This window comes from Oncorhynchus mykiss, chromosome 19, assembly GCF_057628025.1.
Source record: "Oncorhynchus mykiss isolate SJ-2025 chromosome 19, ASM5762802v1, whole genome shotgun sequence".
Classification (NCBI taxonomy): Eukaryota; Metazoa; Chordata; class Actinopteri; order Salmoniformes; family Salmonidae; genus Oncorhynchus; species Oncorhynchus mykiss.
The window spans coordinates 15,825,367-15,845,148 of record NC_143040.1 but is presented as its reverse complement, the minus strand read 5'-3'; the positions used below and the strand labels follow the sequence as shown (position 1 = coordinate 15,845,148).

Here is a 19,782-nt window from a genome sequence, read left to right as displayed (position 1 = left end):
TGAGAGGGCAGGAGTGTGAGAGGGCAGGAGTGTGAGAGGGAAGGGGTGTGTGAGGGAAGGGGTGTGAGAGGGCAGGGGTGTGAGAGGGAAGGGGTGTGACAGGGAAGGGGTGTGAGAGGGCAGGAGTGTGAGAGGGAAGGGGTGTGAGAGGGAAGGGGTGTGAGAGGGAAGGGGTGTGAGAAGGCAGGGGTGTGAGAGGGAAGGGGTGTGAGAGGGAAGGGGTGTGAGAGGGCAGGGGTGTGAGAGGGAAGGGGTGTGAGAGGGAAGGGGTGTGAGAAGGTAGGGGTGTGAGAGGGAAGGGGTGTGAGAGGGCAGGGATGTGAGAGGGTAGGGGTGTGAGAGGGTAGGGGTGTGAGAGGGCAGGGGTGTGTGAGGGAAGGGGTGTGAGAGGGCAGGGGTGTGAGAGGGTAGGGGTGTGTGAGGGAAGGGGTGTGTGAGGGTAGGGGTGTGAGAGGGTAGGGGTGTGTGAGGGTAGGGGTGTGTGAGGGTAGGGGTGTGAGAGGGTTGGGGTGTGGTAACTGGTAACCTACAGCATAATAAATGTTGCTAATGTCAAGATTAGTGGCGGTGAGTAAGGTAAGTCCTGTTCTGCTCATCTACTCTTCCATGGCGACATGCGTAGTGTCATAATGCCCATTGTGCTAACCAGGGCCCTGCCCAATCACCAATACCCAGTGACTCACTAGGAAGATTACACACTGCACACACACACACATACACTCTTGCATGTACACATACCCAGGTGCACACATACACACCCGCGTGCGTACGCACACAGCATCGTTGGCTGAGACCATGAAAACCTTTAAAATTACCTCAACATTTGATTTGCTGTAAAATTAAATGAATATTGGCAGAAATAATTGTAGAAATGTGTGAAAATAAAAGCGTTAAGTTCAACGATGGATATCCATTAAATGAGATGAAAATGTTCACAATTATTTCTGTCAATATTCACTTCGGTAATTTTACCGCAAATCAAGCATGTTTATCTCTTAATTGTAAAGGTTTTCATCACAGCTGTAAAAGTAGGGCACCAACATTACATTTCCAATAGTCTGCTCCCACCTTGTGGACAATAGGAATGTTGCGGCGTTTGTCCTGTGGATTTCCCCAAGTACTTTATGTAAGGCACTTTCTTTTTGTGGATTTGGTGGTGGGATCGGATAACCTGTCCTACATAAAACAGCTGCAGTTCACACACACATAGGGGTTTTGTACACTTTACACGTGTAAGGGGTATGTACCATGACAGTAATAAGCAACACATTGTTGTCTCAGTCAATGTACAGCGTGTATATTCACTGCTGTTTTCTTCTATCACTTGGAATGAAATGTGTACGTCCCCCTCTGACGTTATCTATTTCAACATGCATGTCTTTATCGGGTGACCTTGGCCAAGCATCCCTACCCCATCCCTACCCCTCACGGTGGCTGAAACAATTAGGCCCTTATAAAAAGAAATAGAAAATACGTTGCTTGCAAATCTACACAATGCAAGACATTGAATTTGGAATCAAAGTCGTTTAAAACCGAGCTCTACTAAGCAGCAATCTCTTTCTCGGCCTCTGCGACTGTTGCCAGGAGCCGGAGATAGACCGGTGACGTCCAATCATCTGCACAGCCCTCTCCTCTTTTCCTAGTTTGAGAGGGCTGGAATTACATGACATCATTTAAAGAGCGCCCCCGTACCACCAACGAGGAAAACAATAAAACTTGAATCCTCACTCCTCCATCTTCCCACGAGCTGGAAGAGAAAACACCTGAGGGTCGTTTGCCATTGGGACGCTTTCCCTTCCCTTGTCGATCTGCCGCGGCGGTATCCCCGATAGTATCGGATTCGGGGAGGGGCGTTCTCTCCACACGGGGAATGGCGGAGCAGCAGGCTGCTGTGCTGAGGATTCAGTGTGGGAGAGAGATGGGGATTTAGCACAATAAGATAGATCCCAGTCCTCTCTGTTTTCCACTCTCTCTCTCTCTGTTGTCGTTCTAAATCTCTGCTGCCCCTGGCCATGGATCCAGAGAAAACGTTGACGTTCTGCCTTGGACTCAAAGCAGAGGCGGTATGTTGACTTACAGATTTTGTATTATCAACATCTTCGCTTGATGTGATTGCTGTGAGTTATGGTGATTTTGTCAACAACTGGGCAATATTATACTGCAGGGGTAGTAGGATACTGTGAATGCCGCCGTGATGTTTTCTAAGAAATGTTCCTAGCTTGCAAGGATTTGTTGTCATTACCGTCGCTTCAGTGGATATCTGTTATTGTTGGAAATAATTAAATTGATATTGCAAAAAATATTTAGGCTTCACAAGACGAAGGTTTTATGGACAGTCTGAAGTTCAAGTTTTTCCTAAATCAGGCCTTTTGAGCATAGATAGACTTGTTGTACAGCACACACACAACTGCATGATTATCCTTCCATTTACGTTTTAATTTAAGACGTGTTGCTGATATCTGAAAGTTGATTTCCTCATCTCATTGTCTGGAAATTAATTTGCTGTAATGCACCAAAGAATGACCTCAATGTTACACAGCCCATAATTAAAAGTGCTTTTAGCTCCCAACCCTCATAATAAAGGTAATTTATAACCCCTCTGCCAATGGTGAAATACTATAGTGCTGATTCAATGAGCTATAGGCCTCGGGACGGGATAATGCAGGGCTGAAGCCCCTGGGCCACAGGGGGCAACAACAAAACAACAACTATGAAGGAAATACAGTGCATTCGGAAAGTATTCAGACCCCTTGACATTTTCCACATTTTGTTACTTTACAGCCTTATTTCGAAAATGTATCAAATAAAATAAAATCCTCAGCAATCTAACCACAATACCCCATAATGGCAAAGCGAAAACAGGCTTTTATATGTTTTTGCACATTTATTAAAATGAAATAACAGAAATACCTTACTTATATAAGTATTCAGACCCTTTGCTTTGAGACTCAAAATTGAGCTCAGGTGCATCCTGTTTCCATTGATCATCCTTTTGATGTTTCTACAACTTGATTGGAGTCCACCTGTGGTAAATTCAATTGATTGGACATGATTTGAAAAGGCACACACCTGTACGTATACGATCCCATAGTTGACAGTGCATGTCAGAGCAAAATCAAACCAAAGAGGTTTCTGGAGGAAACCTGGCACCATCCCTATGGTGAAGCATGGTGGTGGCGGCATCATGCTGTGGGGGTGTTTTTCAGCGGCAGGGACTGGGAGACTAGTCAGGATCATTGGCAAAGATGAACGGAGCAAAGTACAGAGAGATCCTTGATGAAAACATGCTCCAGAGTGCTCAGGACCTCAGACTGCGGTGAAGGTTCATCTTCCAACAGGACAACGACCTTAAGCACACAGCCAAGACAACGCAGGAGTGGCTTCAGGAAAAGTCTCTGAATATCCTTGATAGGCCCAGCCAGAGCCGGGACTTGAAGAATGGGAGAAACTCCCCAAATACAGGTGTGCCAAGCTTATAGAGTCATAGCCAAGAAGACTCGAGGCTGTATTTGCTGCAAAAGGTGCTTCAACAAAGTACTGAGTAAAGGGTCTGAATACTTATGTAAATCTGTTTTTTATTTTTTGATACGTTTTGCGTTGTCATTATGGAGTATTGTGTGTAGATTTATGATGGAAAAAAAATTAATGAATTGTTGAATAAAGCTACAGTAACAAAATGTGGAAAAAGTCAATACTTTCTGAATGCACTTTTTAATTTTTCCTTTATGAGTGTAGGCTGCCTGCTGCCGCTCTGCTAATCATCAGATGGGGGAGGACAGGAGGTAGGGGGCCCACGTGGGTAACTGGGGGGCCCTGCCTTGATTGGGTAACTGATTATTAAATACATTTAAGTAAACTGCATTATAATTAAATGTGACTGGTCAATTGTGTGAATAATGGTCTGGGCCCAAAATCATAGGGGGCCCAATAGGCAAAAAAAAACAGCAACAAGAAACAAATTATGTAATTTTTTAAAATTATAATTCTTATACAACCACAGGAGCCCAATATCAATGTTCAAAATACACCAGAGAGCATAATTTAGCCCCAGAGAATCAACAGTTTATCCCAATAAAGCACATCTGCCAAAATGAAGGAAACACCAACATAAAGTGTCTTAATAGGGTGTTGGGCACCACGATCCAGAACAGTTTCAATGCACCTTGGCATAGATTCTACAAGTGGACCTAAACCAACACCAGAACATATATTCATATCCCTTGTTTACTCAAGTGTTTCCTTTATTTTGACAGTTACCGGGAAGGCCACAGTTTGGGCAACATTCACACCAAATATCAGCTCCAGCTTGTTGGTATGTGACCATAGACATATAATCCATAGAAGGGCAATGGGTCGGACGGCGGCGGGGCAGGGGGCTATAAAAAAACAAAGGCCTGGGGGGGCCTATGATTTCTTACTCCGGCCCTGTATAGGCCTAGAGGTCTTCTCAGCATGGCTAAACACACTGTATATACAGAACAGTGTGTTGCGAGTCAGCTACTAGAATATGTGCAATTACCGTTCTCAAGAGGATCTTTACATTGATTGTAGGCTTAGTTGTAGTGGGTAGTAGTCATGTGTTAGTGTGTATGTTAAAAAAGTGATCTCCGATTGAATACACTCACTAAGAAAACTCCATTATTGTAGGTGTTTACTATCATAGCTGAATTTCTCGCTCGCTCGCACACACACACACACACACACACACACACACTGTTGACTGTCCATCAGGCATTGTGCTATGAACGTTCCTAATCATTTATCTTCTGATGATAATAATATATCTGTTGAGGAGGACAATGTTTCTTCATAACTTCCACTGGTCACTGTTGAAGTGGTCTTAGCTAACGGTCTCTTCTGCCACAACAATCAGCTCCTTTGTATCTGTCCAGGATGCTCCTGCGGTCACATTAGCTCGTAGAAAAAAGGCTTCCAAAAGGGTTCTTCGGCTGTCCCCATGGGAGAACCCTTTTTGGTTCCAGGTAGAACCCTCTGTGGAAAGGGTTTTCTGTACATGGAACCCAAAAGCGTTCTACCTGGAACCAAAAAGGGTTCTTCAAAGGGTTCTCCTATGGGGACAGCCAAAGAACCATTTCAGGTTCTAGATAGCACCGTTGTTTCTGAGTGTATAGCCTATTGTGTAAGAGGTGCCTGGGTTAACCAGGTCTCCCCTCAGTCTGGCCTGTTTTCTTACTCTCTTTACAGGTCCATCATATCTCACAAGGCCAGCCAGCCACACACACACACACACACACACACACACACACACACACACACACACACACACACACACACACACACACGCACACACACACACTGGTGAACAGGCAGGAAGTGAGGAAGTGTGTTAAGCTGTTTGTCTCGCTGTATGTCTGTGGCTTTGCGCCGTGGTTAGGTGTTAGTGTGGGAGACATCTACAACTTGTAGTAGAGGTGTCTTGTGGTTTTTAACATGGTCTCGGGGGATGATTGAATGACCTCTTCAGATCCAGTAATGTATGATGTATGATGTGGTGGGCTAAACCACAGACTCTCAACTTTACAGAGTGGAGGCCAGTGATAATACACGATTTCTCTTCCTGTAGATAAGACTGTTTGGCTGCCTGAAATCCCCTCCTATGCCTGTGAAAGGCATTTACTGAGTTGTCGTTGCCGATCACTCCCAGTCAGTAGGTACAGTAGGTCTCATACTCCCAGTCAGATAAAGTAGGTTTTATACTCCCAGTCAGATACAGTAGGTCTCATACTCCCAGTCAGATACAGTAGGTCTCATACTCCCAGTCAGATACAGTAGATCTCATACTCCCAGTCAGATACAGTAGGTCTCATACTCCCAGTCAGATACAGTAGGTCTTATACTCCCAGTCAGATACAGTAGGTCTCATACTCCCAGTCAGATACAGTAGGTCTCATACTCCCAGTCAGATACAGTAGGTCTTATACTCCCAGTCAGATACAGTAGGTCTCATACTCCCAGTCAGATACAGTAGGTCTCATACTCCCAGTCAGATACAGTAGGTCTTATACTCCCAGTCAGATACAGTAGATCTCATACTCCCAGTCAGATACAGTAGGTCTCATACTCCCAGTCAGATACAGTAGGTCTCATACTCCCAGTCAGATACAGTAGGTCTCATACTCCCAGTCAGATACAGTAGGTCTTATACTCCCAGTCAGATACAGTAGATCTCATACTCCCAGTCAGATACAGTAGGTCTCATACTCCCAGTCAGATACAGTAGGTCTCATACTCCCAGTCAGATACAGTAGGTCTCATACTCCCAGTCAGATACAGTAGATCTCATACTCCCAGTCAGATACAGTAGGTCTCATACTCCCAGTCAGATACAGTAGGTCTTATGCTCCCAGTCAGATACAGTAGGTCTCATACTCCCAGTCAGATACAGTAGGTCTCATACTCCCAGTCAGATACAGTAGGTCTCATACTCCCAGTCAGATACAGTAGGTCTCATACTCCCAGTCAGATACAGTAGGTCTTATACTCCCAGTCAGATAAAGTAGGTTTCATACTCCCAGTCAGATACAGTAGGTCTTATACTCCCAGTCAGATACAGTAGGTCTTATACTCCCAGTCAGATACAGTAGGTCTCATACTCCCAGTCAGATACAGTAGGTCTTATGCTCCCAGTCAGATACAGTAGGTCTCATACTCCCAGTCAGATACAGTAGGTCTCATACTCCCAGTCAGATACAGTAGGTCTCATACTCCCAGTCAGATACAGTAGGTCTTATACTCCCAGTCAGATACAGTAGGTCTTATACTCCCAGTCAGATACAGTAGGTCTTATACTCCCAGTCAGATACAGTAGGTCTTATACTCCCAGTCAGATACAGTAGGTCTTATACTCCCAGTCAGATACAGTAGGTCTTATACTCCCAGTCAGATACAGTAGGTCTTATACTCCCAGTCAGATACAGTAGGTCTTATACTCCCAGTCAGATACAGTAGGTCTTATACTCAATTCTACAGTAACCAGTTGACAGTCCTGCTGACACTGTTGACAACATCTATCTTGCTCTGTGGTAATCGCATCAATCTGTCAATACTGCAGTCTTCATCCTTGTTACATCTTGAGTCAAGATGGACTGGAATAAGTTGCAACCAACCTAAAGAGCAATTCTTCTTTTTCCCCCCTCTCTCAGCCAATCACAATTTCCAATGTGTTGGGATACATCTTACTTTAACTCTGAACCTGACCCAAAAATAACCTGAAAGCTGTTGCCCATCAACAGAGTTACAGTTGACAGTTTGTTGATAGATCTGTAGAACACATATAGGGAACTATCCAAATATAGTGTGATCAAACAATGGGATACAAGATTATCTAGATGTTTTCTAAAATCTCTGGTATTCCGTTCACACTGTCCAGTAACAGTACATTACTATCTTCACTCCTCTAACCAGGCTGACAACTGCTGTTAGTGGTCCTGCCGTCTACAGAGTGGGGTTTCCAGTCCGGAGCTGCCTGTGTAATGTTTATCCCAAACTAGTCTCACACTCCTCTGCTACGGCTGTGTGTGTCCCTCTGTGTGTGTGTTGCTCTGCTACTGTTTGATCAATACCTGGCACAGACGCCAGCTGCTTGTCCTCCCCCTGTACTCTACTGCTGCTGCAGTGCCTCACTTTGTTAGAGAGCAGCAGGAGTTGGATGGATGGAGACTACTAGGAGGACTCTGGGTCAACCCTGATAGGGTGTAATAGTGTGTAGTAGTGTGTAGTAATGTGTAGTAAGTAGTATGTACTAGTTTATAGTAGTGTGTAGTAGTGTGTAGTAATGTGTTGTAATGTGTAGTAGTGTGTAATAGTGCGTAGTAGTGTGTAGTAGGGTGTAGTAGTGTGTAGTAGTTTGTACTAATGTGTAGTAGTGTGTAGTAGGGTGTAATAATGTGTAATAGTGTGTAGTAGTGTGTAGTCGGGTGTACGTTTGTAATAGTCTGTAGAAGTTTGTAATAGTGTGAAGTAGGGTGTAGTAGTGTGTAGTAGTGTGTAATAGTGTGTAGTAGTTTGTAATAATGTGTAGTAGTGTGTAGTAGGGTGTAATAGTGTGTATTAGTGTGTAGTAGTGTGTAATAGTTTGTAGTAGGATGTAGTAGGGTGTAGTAGTACTAGTCAGACATGTAGAGTAGCTACAGTTTTGACTATGTGTGAAGGTTAAAATGGAGGATTTCCCTTACTAACTGATTTGAAATCAGTCATTGTCATTAGCTACTGACTAGTTTCTGTTAGCCTGCACTAGTACCCTCAAACTACACTCTGGACCTCCAAGACAGTCCACTGCTTTTCTTCATTGTTCCCCTCTAATCCTGGGACACCAGGTGGGTGCAATTAATTATCAGGTAGAAAACCTCCTAAACATGTTAAGGTCTAATAACCCTGATCTAGTATACGATTGGGGCTCCATTATGCAATGTGCTTTTTGGTGATATGGGATGACACCAATACAGTGCAGGCTCGGATGATAGGCCTAGTACCAAATCTACCAAATCTATGTGTGAGTTCAAACAGTGCTGGGGGGAGAGATGCAGTGCTGGGGAGAGAGATGCAGTGTTGGGGAGAGAGATGCAGTTTTGGGGGGAGAGGCAGTATTAGGGGGAGAGATGCAGTGTTAGGGGGAGAGATGCAGTGTTAGGGGGAGAGATGCAGTGCTGGGAAGAGAGATGCAGTGCTGGGAAGAGAGATGTAGTGTTGGGGAGAGATGCAGTGTTAGGGGGAGAGATGCAGTGTTAGGGGGAGAGATGCAGTGTTGGGGAGAGAGATGTAGTGTTGGGGAGAGAGATGCAGTTCTGGGGAGAGAGATGTAGTGTTGGGGAGAGAGATGCAGTGTTGGGGAGAGAGATGCAGTTCTGGGGAGAGAGATGCAGTGTTGGGGAGAGAGATGTAGTGTTGGGGAGAGAAATGTAGTGTTGGGGAGAGAGATGTAGTGTTACGGAGAGAGATGCAGTGTTGGGGAGAGAGATGCAGTGTTGGGGAGAGAGATGCAGTGTTGGGGAGAGATGCAGTGTTACGGAGAGAGATGCAGTGTTACGGAGAGAGATGCAGTGTTAGGGGGAGAGATGCAGTGTTAGGGGGAGAGATGCAGTGTTAGGGGGAGAGATGCAGTTCTGGGGAGAGAGATGCAGTGTTGGGGAGAGAGATGTAGTGTTGGGGAGAGAGATGTAGTGTTACGGAGAGAGATGCAGTTCTGGGGAGAGAGATGCAGTGTTGGGGAGAGAGATGCAGTGTTGGGGAGAGAGATGCAGTGTTGGGGGGAGATGCAGTGTTACGGAGAGAGATGCAGTGTTACGGAGAGAGATGCAGTGTTAGGGGGAGAGATGCAGTGTTAGGGGGAGAGATGCAGTGTTAGGGGGAGAGATGCAGTGTTAGGGGGAGAGATGCAGTGTTAGGGGGATAGATGCAGTGTTAGGGGGAGAGATGCAGTGTTGGGGAGAGAGATGTAGTGTTGGGGAGAGATGCAGTGTTAGGGGGAGAGATGCAGTGTTAGGGGGAGAGATGTAGTGTTGGGGAGAGAGATGCAGTTCTGGGGAGAGAGATGTAGTGTTGGGGAGAGAGATGCAGTGTTGGGGAGAGAGATGTAGTGTTGGGGAGAGATGCAGTGTTAGGGGGAGAGATGCAGTGTTAGGGGGAGAGATGCAGTGTTGGGGAGAGAGATGTAGTGTTGGGGAGAGAGATGCAGTTCTGGGGAGAGAGATGTAGTGTTGGGGAGAGAGATGCAGTGTTGGGGAGAGAGATGCAGTGTTGGGGAGAGAGATGTAGTGTTGGGGAGAGATGCAGTGTTAGGGGGAGAGATGCAGTGTTAGGGGGAGAGATGCAGTGTTGGGGAGAGAGATGTAGTGTTGGGGAGAGAGATGCAGTTCTGGGGAGAGAGATGTAGTGTTGGGGAGAGAGATGCAGTGTTGGGGAGAGAGATGCAGTGTTGGGGAGAGAGATGCAGTTCTGGGGAGAGAGATGCAGTGTTGGGGAGAGAGATGTAGTGTTGGGGAGAGAAATGTAGTGTTGGGGAGAGAGATGTAGTGTTACGGAGAGAGATGCAGTTCTGGGGAGAGAGATGCAGTGTTGGGGAGAGAGATGCAGTGTTACGGAGAGAGATGCAGTGTTAGGGGGAGAGATGCAGTGTTAGGGGGAGAGATGCAGTGTTAGGGGGAGAGATGCAGTTCTGGGGAGAGAGATGCAGTGTTGGGGAGAGAGATGTAGTGTTGGGGAGAGAGATGTAGTGTTACGGAGAGAGATGCAGTTCTGGGGAGAGAGATGCAGTGTTGGGGAGAGAGATGCAGTGTTGGGGAGAGAGATGCAGTGTTGGGGAGAGAGATGCAGTGTTGGGGGGAGATGCAGTGTTACGGAGAGAGATGCAGTGTTACGGAGAGAGATGCAGTGTTAGGGGGAGAGATGCAGTGTTAGGGGGAGAGATGCAGTGTTAGGGGGAGAGATGCAGTGTTAGGGGGATAGATGCAGTGTTAGGGGGAGAGATGCAGTGCTGGGGGGAGAGATGCAGTGCTGGGGGGAGAGATGCAGTGTTAGGGGGAGAGATGCAGTGTTAGGGAGAGAGATGCAGTGTTAGGGGGAGAGATGCAGTGTTAGGGGGAGAGATGCAGTGTTAGGGGGAAAGATGCAGTGTTGGGGAGAGAGATGCAGTGTTAGGGAGAAAGATGCAGTGTTGGGGAGAGAGATGCAGTGTTGGGGAGAGAGATGCAGTGTTAGGGGGAGAGATGCAGTGTTGGGGAGAGAGATGCAGTGTTGGGGAGAGAGATGCAGTGTTGGGGGGAGATGCAGTGTTACGGAGAGAGATGCAGTGTTACGGAGAGAGATGCAGTGTTAGGGGGAGAGATGCAGTGTTAGGGGGAGAGATGCAGTGTTAGGGGGAGAGATGCAGTGTTAGGGGGAGAGATGCAGTGTTAGGGGGAGAGATGCAGTGTTAGGGGGATAGATGCAGTGTTAGGGGGAGAGATGCAGTGCTGGGGGGAGAGATGCAGTGTTAGGGGGAGAGATGCAGTGTTAGGGGGAGAGATGCAGTGCTGGGGAGAGAGATGCAGTGTTAGGGGGAGAGATGCAGTGTTAGGGGGAAAGATGCAGTGTTGGGGAGAGAGATGCAGTGTTAGGGAGAAAGATGCAGTGTTGGGGAGAGAGATGCAGTGTTGGGGAGAGAGATGCAGTGTTAGGGGGAGAGATGCAGTGTTAGGGGGAGAGATGCAGTGTTAGGGGGAGAGATGCAGTGTTAGGGAGAGAGATGCAGTGTTAGGGAGAGAGATGCAGTGTTAGGGGGAGAGATGCAGTGTTAGGGGGAGAGATGCAGTGTTAGGGGGAGAGATGCAGTGCTGGGGAGAGATGCAGTATTAGGGAGAGAGATGCAGTATTAGGGAGAGAGATGCATTATTAGGGAGAGAGATGCATTATTAGGGAGAGAGATGCAGTGTTAGGGAGAGAGATGCAGTGTTGGGGAGAGAGATGCAGTGTTGGGGAGAGAGATGCAGTGTTAGGGGGAGAGATGCAGTGTTAGGGGGAGAGATGCAGTGTTACGGAGAGAGATGCAGTGTTAGGGAGAGAGATGCAGTGCCCAGTGCAGCCTGTCCAACAGAGACCCAACGTCAGCTGACAAAAGGCTGACTGCTCATTTGCATGTTTGGTGACATGCCGTCCGGTCAGACTGAGTCGGGTGTAAAAAAACAGCCCAGTGTCTCCGTCCGTGCGAGCATTGTGTCCTCTGTGGCTGGACCCCCGCAGCCCACTGCAACACTAAACAGATAGGCATTTTCCTTTTACTGTTATGCAACCGTCCTCCTGTCTGTCTGAAATGTACACACACAGGCGTTGTGTTGTGTTGCGTTGCGTTCTGTTGTGTGTTTGAGGTAGACGTGCCGAGTACAATGGAGGTATTGTATCCGGGGGTTGTAAGCGTGAAGTGGGCTCGCTCACTGATTTCCAATGCAGATGGACTCTGGTATCTGGGATGATAACACGCTTACAAGTGATCACAATCGCATGGCTCTTTTTTGGTTATGCAAATCCTTTCGCCAATATGTGCTTTTGACTTGATTAATGACTAACCCTTTCTACAGAACTGTCCTGTTCCACAGTTCATGTGAATGCTGGGTCTGTTCAGTAGGAATAACATGTTTTAACTGTGGTCCATCAGGGAAGTTAGTACCAACTAAACTTGCTCAATAAGAACATAGATTTTTCGTTTTCCCTTGCAACATGTACCCTACTACTGAACATAACCCTGTCTGTTAGGGCCTGTCTGTCTGTAAGGGCCAGTCTGTCTGACTGTCTGTCTGTAAGGAGGTGCCAGGCTGGGAAATTGATAAATGATAACCTGAAAATGACATCACGGTTGTTTAGGACTCAGGGTACCTTGTTGTCCCCTGTCACTGCAGGAACACTGAGAGGTTGTTTGTTTGTGTGTGTTTGTGTGTATCAGGTTGAAAGTGTGTCGGGGGTTGATTGTGGTGGCCCTGGAGAGTTTATCTTTTAGGCGCATCCACAGTCAGGCTGTCTGGATAGGTGAACATCCACAGTCAGGCTGTCTGGATAGGTGAACATCCACAGTCAGGCTGTCTGGATAGGTGAACATCCACAGTCAGGCTGTCTGGATAGGTGAACATCCACAGTCAGGCTGTCTGGATAGGTGAACATCCACAGTCAGGCTGTCTGGATAGGTGAACATCCACAGTCAGGCTGTCTGGATAGGTGAACATCCACAGTCAGGCTGTCTGGATAGGTGAACATCCACAGTCAGACAAATGTAAACAAATGTGTGTGTATAGTACCACTGGGAGGACCATATACCCAAAAAACAGACTACTAAATATTGGCACTGGGGGGACCGTATACCCAAAAAACAGACTACTAAATATTGGCACTGGGGGGACCGTATACCCCAAAACAGACTACTAAATATTGGCACTGGGGGGACCCTATACCCAAAAATCAGACTACTAAATATTGGCTTATAGGCATTACAAATGTTAAGTGAACTGGACAAGGTTTTATGGGGAGACTGTATATATTCGATTTTTGTTAGCTAAACTGTAAATACAGATCGAAGGGTTGGCCTCTCTCTCTCTCTCTCTCTCTCTCTCTCTCTCTTTCCTCCCATTCCTTTCTTTCTCTGATGTGCAGCCTGTCTGTCAGTCAGTCTGGCTCTGCCTGTGTAAATGTCAGCTGTATTAACTCCCCCCCCCCCTCTGTTCTCTCTTCTAGATGACCATCTCCCTGCAGGGGCCGGGAGGACCAGCAGCTACGGTAAGGAGTCTAACCTTTCAATATGCAGTCATTCATTCACAACAACCAGCACAACACATAGAAAGGAACTAGCGGTGGGAGGCAAACAAGGAAAACCATTAACAAGAAAAGGGTTGGGAGAGAGGGAGAGAGAGGGAGGGAGAGAGAGAGAGAAGGAGGTGGAAAGGGGTAGGGGAGGGAACTAATAACAGTACAACACTGAAGATGAACTGGGAATGAAGACAAGGGAGGGAGGGAGGGAGAACTAGGGTGTTAACAAGCAAAATTAAGAAAAGGGGGATGGAGAGAGAGAGGGGGGGAGGGGTGAAGAGAGAAAGGGATGGAGGGAGGACACTAGAGGGCTAACACCCATTCTGAAAAAACAAGGAATGTCCATCTCACACTGTGTTGCTACCTGCTCTCATAGCTGCATGGTTTCTACATATTGGATCTGCTGTTTGTCCAGCTCCTGTGAAAAAGGTGTGGTTGTGTATACTGCAAAACCCTCTCCTGGTATCACTAACACGCTAACTAACCTTGAAATAACACGTAAAACAGCCTCAGACTTATGTACCTATAACAAGCATCTTCAGCATGATATCCACTATGGATTAGATAACAGGCCTCAATGCCAAAATCCTAAAGTATCCCTTTAAGTGCTTCCCTCCTGCTGGCCCACAGTCTTCACTCCTGCTAGCCCACAGTCTTCACTCCTGCTAGCCCACAGTCTTCACTCCTGCTAGCCCACAGTCTTCACTCCTGCTAGCCCACAGTCTTCACTCCTGCTGGCCCACAGTCTTCACTCCTGCTAGCCCACAGTCTTCACTCCTGCTGGCCCACAGTCTTCACTCCTGCTAGCCCACAGTCTTCACTCCTGCTAGCCCACAGTCTTCACTCCTGCTGGCCCACAGTCTTCACTCCTGCTAGCCCACAGTCTTCACTCCTGCTAGCCCACAGTCTTCACTCCTGCTAGCCCACAGTCTTCACTCCTGCTAGTCCACGGTCATGTGGATGTTTTGGTCAAAGTGGTCAAACCAGTAGCCTAGTGATTCAGCGGTTTTACATTACACGTCAACGATGATGAATGTGTGGAAAGACCAGATTAAGACTTCCTAGATAACGTTTATTTTCTCATTGCAGATGACTGTGTCTCCAAAGGGTTCAGACATGGGAACCATCAACAAGGTTAGAGATGTATTCTGTTTATGTCTGCTATCCACTGTTTCTCAATAAAACATACAGTGCATTTGGAAAGTATTCAGACCCCTTGACCTTTTCCACATTTTCTTACATTACAGCCATATTCTAAAATGGATTAAATAGTTATTCCCACTCGTCAATCTACACACAACATCCCATAATGACAAAACAAAAACTGGTGATTAGCAAACAAACTAGAAATGTTTGCTAATTTATAAAAAATTTAAAAAAAATTGTATTCAGACCCTTTACGCAGTACTTTGTTGAAGCACCTTTGTCAGTTATTACAGCCTCGAGTCTTCTTGGGTATGATGCTACAAGCTTGGTACACCTGTATTTGGGGAGTTTCTCCCATTTTTCTCTTCAGATACTCTCAAGCTCTGTCAGGTTGGATGGGGAGCGTCACTGCACAGTTATTTTCAGCTCTCTCCAGAGATGTTCGATCAGTTTCAAGTCCGGGCTCTGGCTGGGCCACCCAAGGACACATCCCCACAGCATGATGCTGCCACTAACATGCTTCACCATAGGGATGGTGCCAGGTTTCCTCCAGACGTGACGATTGTCATTCAGGCCAAAGAGTTAAATCTTGGTTTCATTAGACCAGAGAATCTTGTTTCTCATGGTCTGAGAGTCCTTTAGGTGCCTTTTGCCAAACTCCAAATGGGCTGTCATGTGCCTTTTACTGAGGAGGGGCTTCTGTCTGGCCACTCTACCATAAAGGCCTGATTGGTAGAGTGCTGCAGAGATGGTTGTCCTTCTGGAAGGTTCTCCCATCTCCACAGAGGAACACTGGAGCTCTGTCAGAGTGACCATCGGGTTCTTGGTCACCTCCCTGACGAAGGCCCTTCTCCCCTGATTGCTCAGTTTGGCCGGGCGGCCAGCTCTAGGAAGAGTGGTGGTTCTAAACTTCTTCCATTTAAGAATGATGGAGGCCACTGTGTTTTTGGGGACCTTCAATGCTGCAGACATCTTTTGTTACCCTTCCCCAGATCTGTGCCTCGACACAATCCTGTCTCTGAGCTCTACAGACAATTCCTTCGACCTCATAGCTTGGTTTTTGCTCCAATCAATTTAATTTACCACAGGTGGACTCCAATCGAGTTGTAGAAACATCTCAAGGATGATCAATGGAAACAGGATGCATCTGAGCTCAATTTCGAGTCTCATAACAAATGGTCTGAATACTTATGTAAATGAGGTATTTCTGTTTTATATTTTTGTTATATGTTTTTCTAACATTTCACTTTTCACACTTTGTCATTATGAGGTATTGTGTGTAGATTGATGGAGGGAATGTTTTTTTATTGAATCCATTTTAGAATAAGGCTGCAACGTATCAAAATGTGGAACAACGGAATGGGTCTGAATACTTTCCGAATGCACTGTGTATACCTGGTTAAGTAAAGGTCATGAATACATTTTTGTTTGACGCTACCACATCTGAGCCACTCAACTATTCAAGGGTTTGATGACTAGTTAAGTAGTTAAATCAGATGAGATGGCGCTGGGCTGGAACAAAAAAGTGCAACCCTGGGGGGTACTCGTCTCCAACCCCACAACTGGAAATTTGAGAAACACCCTGCTCAAGCTAAACGAACATGTTGTTGTTGTTTACCATGTATGTTGTTGTCATGTCATGTGTTGTCCACTAGGGGGTGAAGGACCAAGCTGGCTCAGGCAGCCAGCCCATGCTCAGTCATAAGTACTGCCCTGGTGTCAACAACAACCCAGGCTACCTGTGTGAGACCGGCCACTGCTGTGGGGAGACAGGATGCTGCACCTACTACTATGAGCTGTGGTGTGAGTAACAACCAGTCGATACCAGCCAAGAGGCTTGTCTTGTCAGCATTTGCTGTCACACAGCTATACCGATGCATTGTGGTATGTAACCAGACCAGATCGGGAGTTTAACATGAGCAAGCCCTTAAGGCTGGTCCTCTGGTCAAACTGTAGACGGTTTGTCTTATTACGGTATAATAAATATCAATTTATTAAAGCCTTTTCAATGTGATTATGCAACAGTATAGCTACCAGAGGCTGTTTAATAATTGGGATTAATAAAGTTGCTTGAATTCAATTCAGTATTGCCAGTGTCTCTGTGTGTCTGTATCCTGCAGGGTTCTGGCTGCTGTGGACCATCGTGATTCTGTTCAGCTGTTGCTGTGCCTACCGCCACCGGCGGGCCAAGCTGCGTGTCCAGCAGCAGCAGAGACAGAGGGAGATCAACCTGATCGCCTACCACGGAGCCTGCAACTACCCTGCGTCCATGTTGGACCTCAGTACGTATAGCTACGCTCGCCTCTCTCCCCGGTCCTTTCATTGTCTGCGTCACCTTATCGTCTTATTAGCAGGACCTGGGTTCAAATAGCATTTGAAATGTATGCTCATTTGCTTGAGTCTGTCTAGGGTGCTAGATTGGTTGGATTTGAACTTTTGGGACTATTCCATTGGCTGCATTGTGCCAGGGAAGGTCAAGGAAGTACAACTTATAGCCCCGATGCAGTCTTCTTAATTTTATTTTCAAATGTAAACAACTCCGGATATATTTTGGTATAATTTGTTTTCCTGAGCCTCCTTTTGCCATTGAAACGCTCAGTCTGATTGTGTGGGCGTGTTGATACAATTGTTAATATACAGTATTTACATACACAACCCTGACTGGCGGATAGGAGTGTTTAGACTCTAGAGCCTAGACTCTAGTACCCCTCCAAAGTAGGAGGATACATACGCAAATAAAAGATGACTAGTCATTGGTCAGAATAATCAGATCTGATTGTGATGTCATGATCTGGGCCACAAACTCCATCTCGCCTGAACAGGCTGAAATTCCAGGATTTTTTTTCAAACAGCTCTTACACAAAAAGGGCATTATCATAATTTTGTCAATTTCAGAGTGTCATTTCAACCTCATAGTGTAGAAGTCCCTATTGCTGGTCATGTAACCCTAGTGGTTAGGAGATTAAATTGATTATTTGTCATGTGTTATACTGTAGGTTTCCTGGCCTCCTTCAAGCTGCCGTCCTATGAGGAGGTGGCAGCCCAGCCCCCCTCACCCCCTCCATCCTACAGCTCCGTCTTTGCTCTGCAGGGGGCGATGGGGGGCGCCACCGCTTACACAGCCACCCCTTACGGTTCAGCCTACCCCCATCACCACCAGCAACAACCCCTCGGCCCTCCCTCCTACTTGGTTAGCTCCAGGGCGGGCCCCAGCGGTGCTGGTGGTGGCCTGACCTCATCTCAGAGTTCAGACAACTACACCAGCTGCTCCTGCGAGTCCTGCTCCCTCCTCACCTCCCCATCCAGCAACTCCTTCTCTGTCCAGGTGACCTACGAGACGGATAATACCAGCCATGCCTCCACGCCCGGTAGCGAGGTTGGAGGTGGAGGGAGGGAGGTCCTGAGAGGCTTCCCCAGGGAGGGTTCATCTCTGGAGGGAGTTGTGTCTGCCAGGTCCCCTTTGTCTCCTGGAGGATATCCAGCTCCTCCTCTGCCCCCTCCTCCACCTGAACCTCTACCTACACCTTCTCCCACAACGTCTTCTCCTCTCCCTCCCACTCTCCCCCCTCCCAAACTATCTTCTCCCTCTCCACTTCCTCCTTCACATCATCCGCCACTCCCTCCACTCATCCTTATGAACCCCCTGGCTGTGCTGGCTGAGCAAAGAGGGGTAGAGGGCGGCCTGAGTGAGGGTGGGGTCACAGAGAGACAGAGCCCTTCCATCCTCTCTCCCCCCAAGCCCACCCAGTCTCCCCCCAAACACGCCCTCTTCTCCACCAACGTGGACTTCTTCGAGCCCGTGGAGAAAGAGAAGAGAGAGGAAGAGGAGGAGGAAGAGGAGGATGAAGATCATTTCCGTCACCGCCGGCTCACAGGCGACTCCGGCATCGAAGTGTGCCGCTGCCAAGTGAAGAGCGAGGAAGAGGATGTGGAGAAGAAGGTGGAAGAATATCAAGTTGGAGGAGGGGATGGAGAGGAGGGGGCGGATTTCCTCCATGACAGTGTGGACTGTTCCCTCCGAGCGCAGCAGGTCGCCCAGTGTGGCCACGCCTCCTCGGCCATCCCCAGGAGCGGGGACGCCATCATCACCGTGGAGTCGTCATGAGGACAGCCAATGAGGGCCAAATAATTTGGTCAGGTGACCAAAACTCACTTGACTGACAACAAATGGAGCCAATGGAGCTTAAAAGTGTTTACTTTGACCCAGTAGCACCCCCTACTGTTCAAACCAGGAAGGAAGCCAAGCCCCACATCAACTAGTATGGGCCTGCTTGTGTTAACGGCTTACTGTAGTAATGTAAAGTCACCATAGTAACACAGAGGAAGAGGATCATCACAGCCTTCTAATTGAAAGGAGGAAGGAAGTCGTTACAGAGGGAGTCGGACAGTTTATCTGTGTTGATCTTTCTGACGGTCATTATCATTCTGTCCCGCTGCGCTGCCACCAGGAACAAAGACACCTTTTATTATTTCTCAAAGTGCAGAAACCAATGCTGCAGTGAAACTGCTAATTATACTCTCTCTCGCTCTCTCTTTCTGTCTCTCTGTCTTTCTGTCTCTCTGTCTCTCTCTCTCCCTTTCTGTCTCTCTCTCTCCCTCTCTGTCTCTCTTTCATCACAGGAAGAGGAGCAACAGCTGCATGAGACAGTATAAAGTCAGCATAATGTTCACACAGTCTCCCTCGCACACACACACACACACACACACACACACACACACACACACACACACACACACACACACACACACACACACACACACACACAACAGCCCACCTGCTGTGTCTGAAGCTCTGCTGCACCTGCCCTTTTGCTTTGCAAAAATACCTCCCGCTTTCTTCCTCTCCCATCCTCCCATCAGAGTACTGTTAGCTCCTCTTCTCTTCTCCTCCTCTCCTCCTCTCCCATCCTCCCATCAGAGTACTGTTAGCTCCTCTTCTCTTCTCCTCCTCTCCCATCCTCCCATCAGAGTACTGTTAGCTCCTCTTCTCTTCTCCTCCTCTCCCATCCTCCCATCAGAGTACTGTTAGCTCCTCTTCTCTTCTCCTCCTCTCCCATCCTCCCATCAGAGTACTGTTAGCTCCTCTTCTCTTCTCCTCCTCTCCCATCCTCCCATCAGAGTACTGTTAGCTCCTCTTCTCTTCTCCTCCTCTCCTCCTCTCCCATCCTCCCATCAGAGTACTGTTAGCTCCTCTTCTCTTCTCCTCCTCTCCTTCTCTCCCATCCTCCCATCAGAGTACTGTTAGCTCCTCTTCTCTTCTCCTCCTCTCCCATCCTCCCATCAGAGTACTGTTAGCTCCTCTTCTCTTCTCCTCCTCTCCTTCTCTCCCCATCCTCCCATCAGAGTACT

The 19,782-nt window shown here is 47.3% G+C and overlaps 1 protein-coding gene across 1 annotated transcript; it reads left to right on the top strand.

Moving 5' to 3' along the window:
- Window positions 1–1,701: 1,701 nt before the first annotated feature.
- LOC149975101 (uncharacterized) lies at window positions 1,702–19,383 on the top strand. Its single transcript, XM_090209558.1, has 6 exons — window positions 1,702–2,063; window positions 13,216–13,257; window positions 14,377–14,421; window positions 16,089–16,236; window positions 16,554–16,715; window positions 17,430–19,383. The coding sequence occupies exons 1-6, from the start codon at window positions 2,013–2,015 to the stop codon at window positions 18,536–18,538; spliced, it is 1,557 nt and encodes a 518-aa protein (XP_090065684.1). The 5' UTR covers window positions 1,702–2,012; the 3' UTR covers window positions 18,539–19,383.
- Window positions 19,384–19,782: the final 399 nt, after the last annotated feature.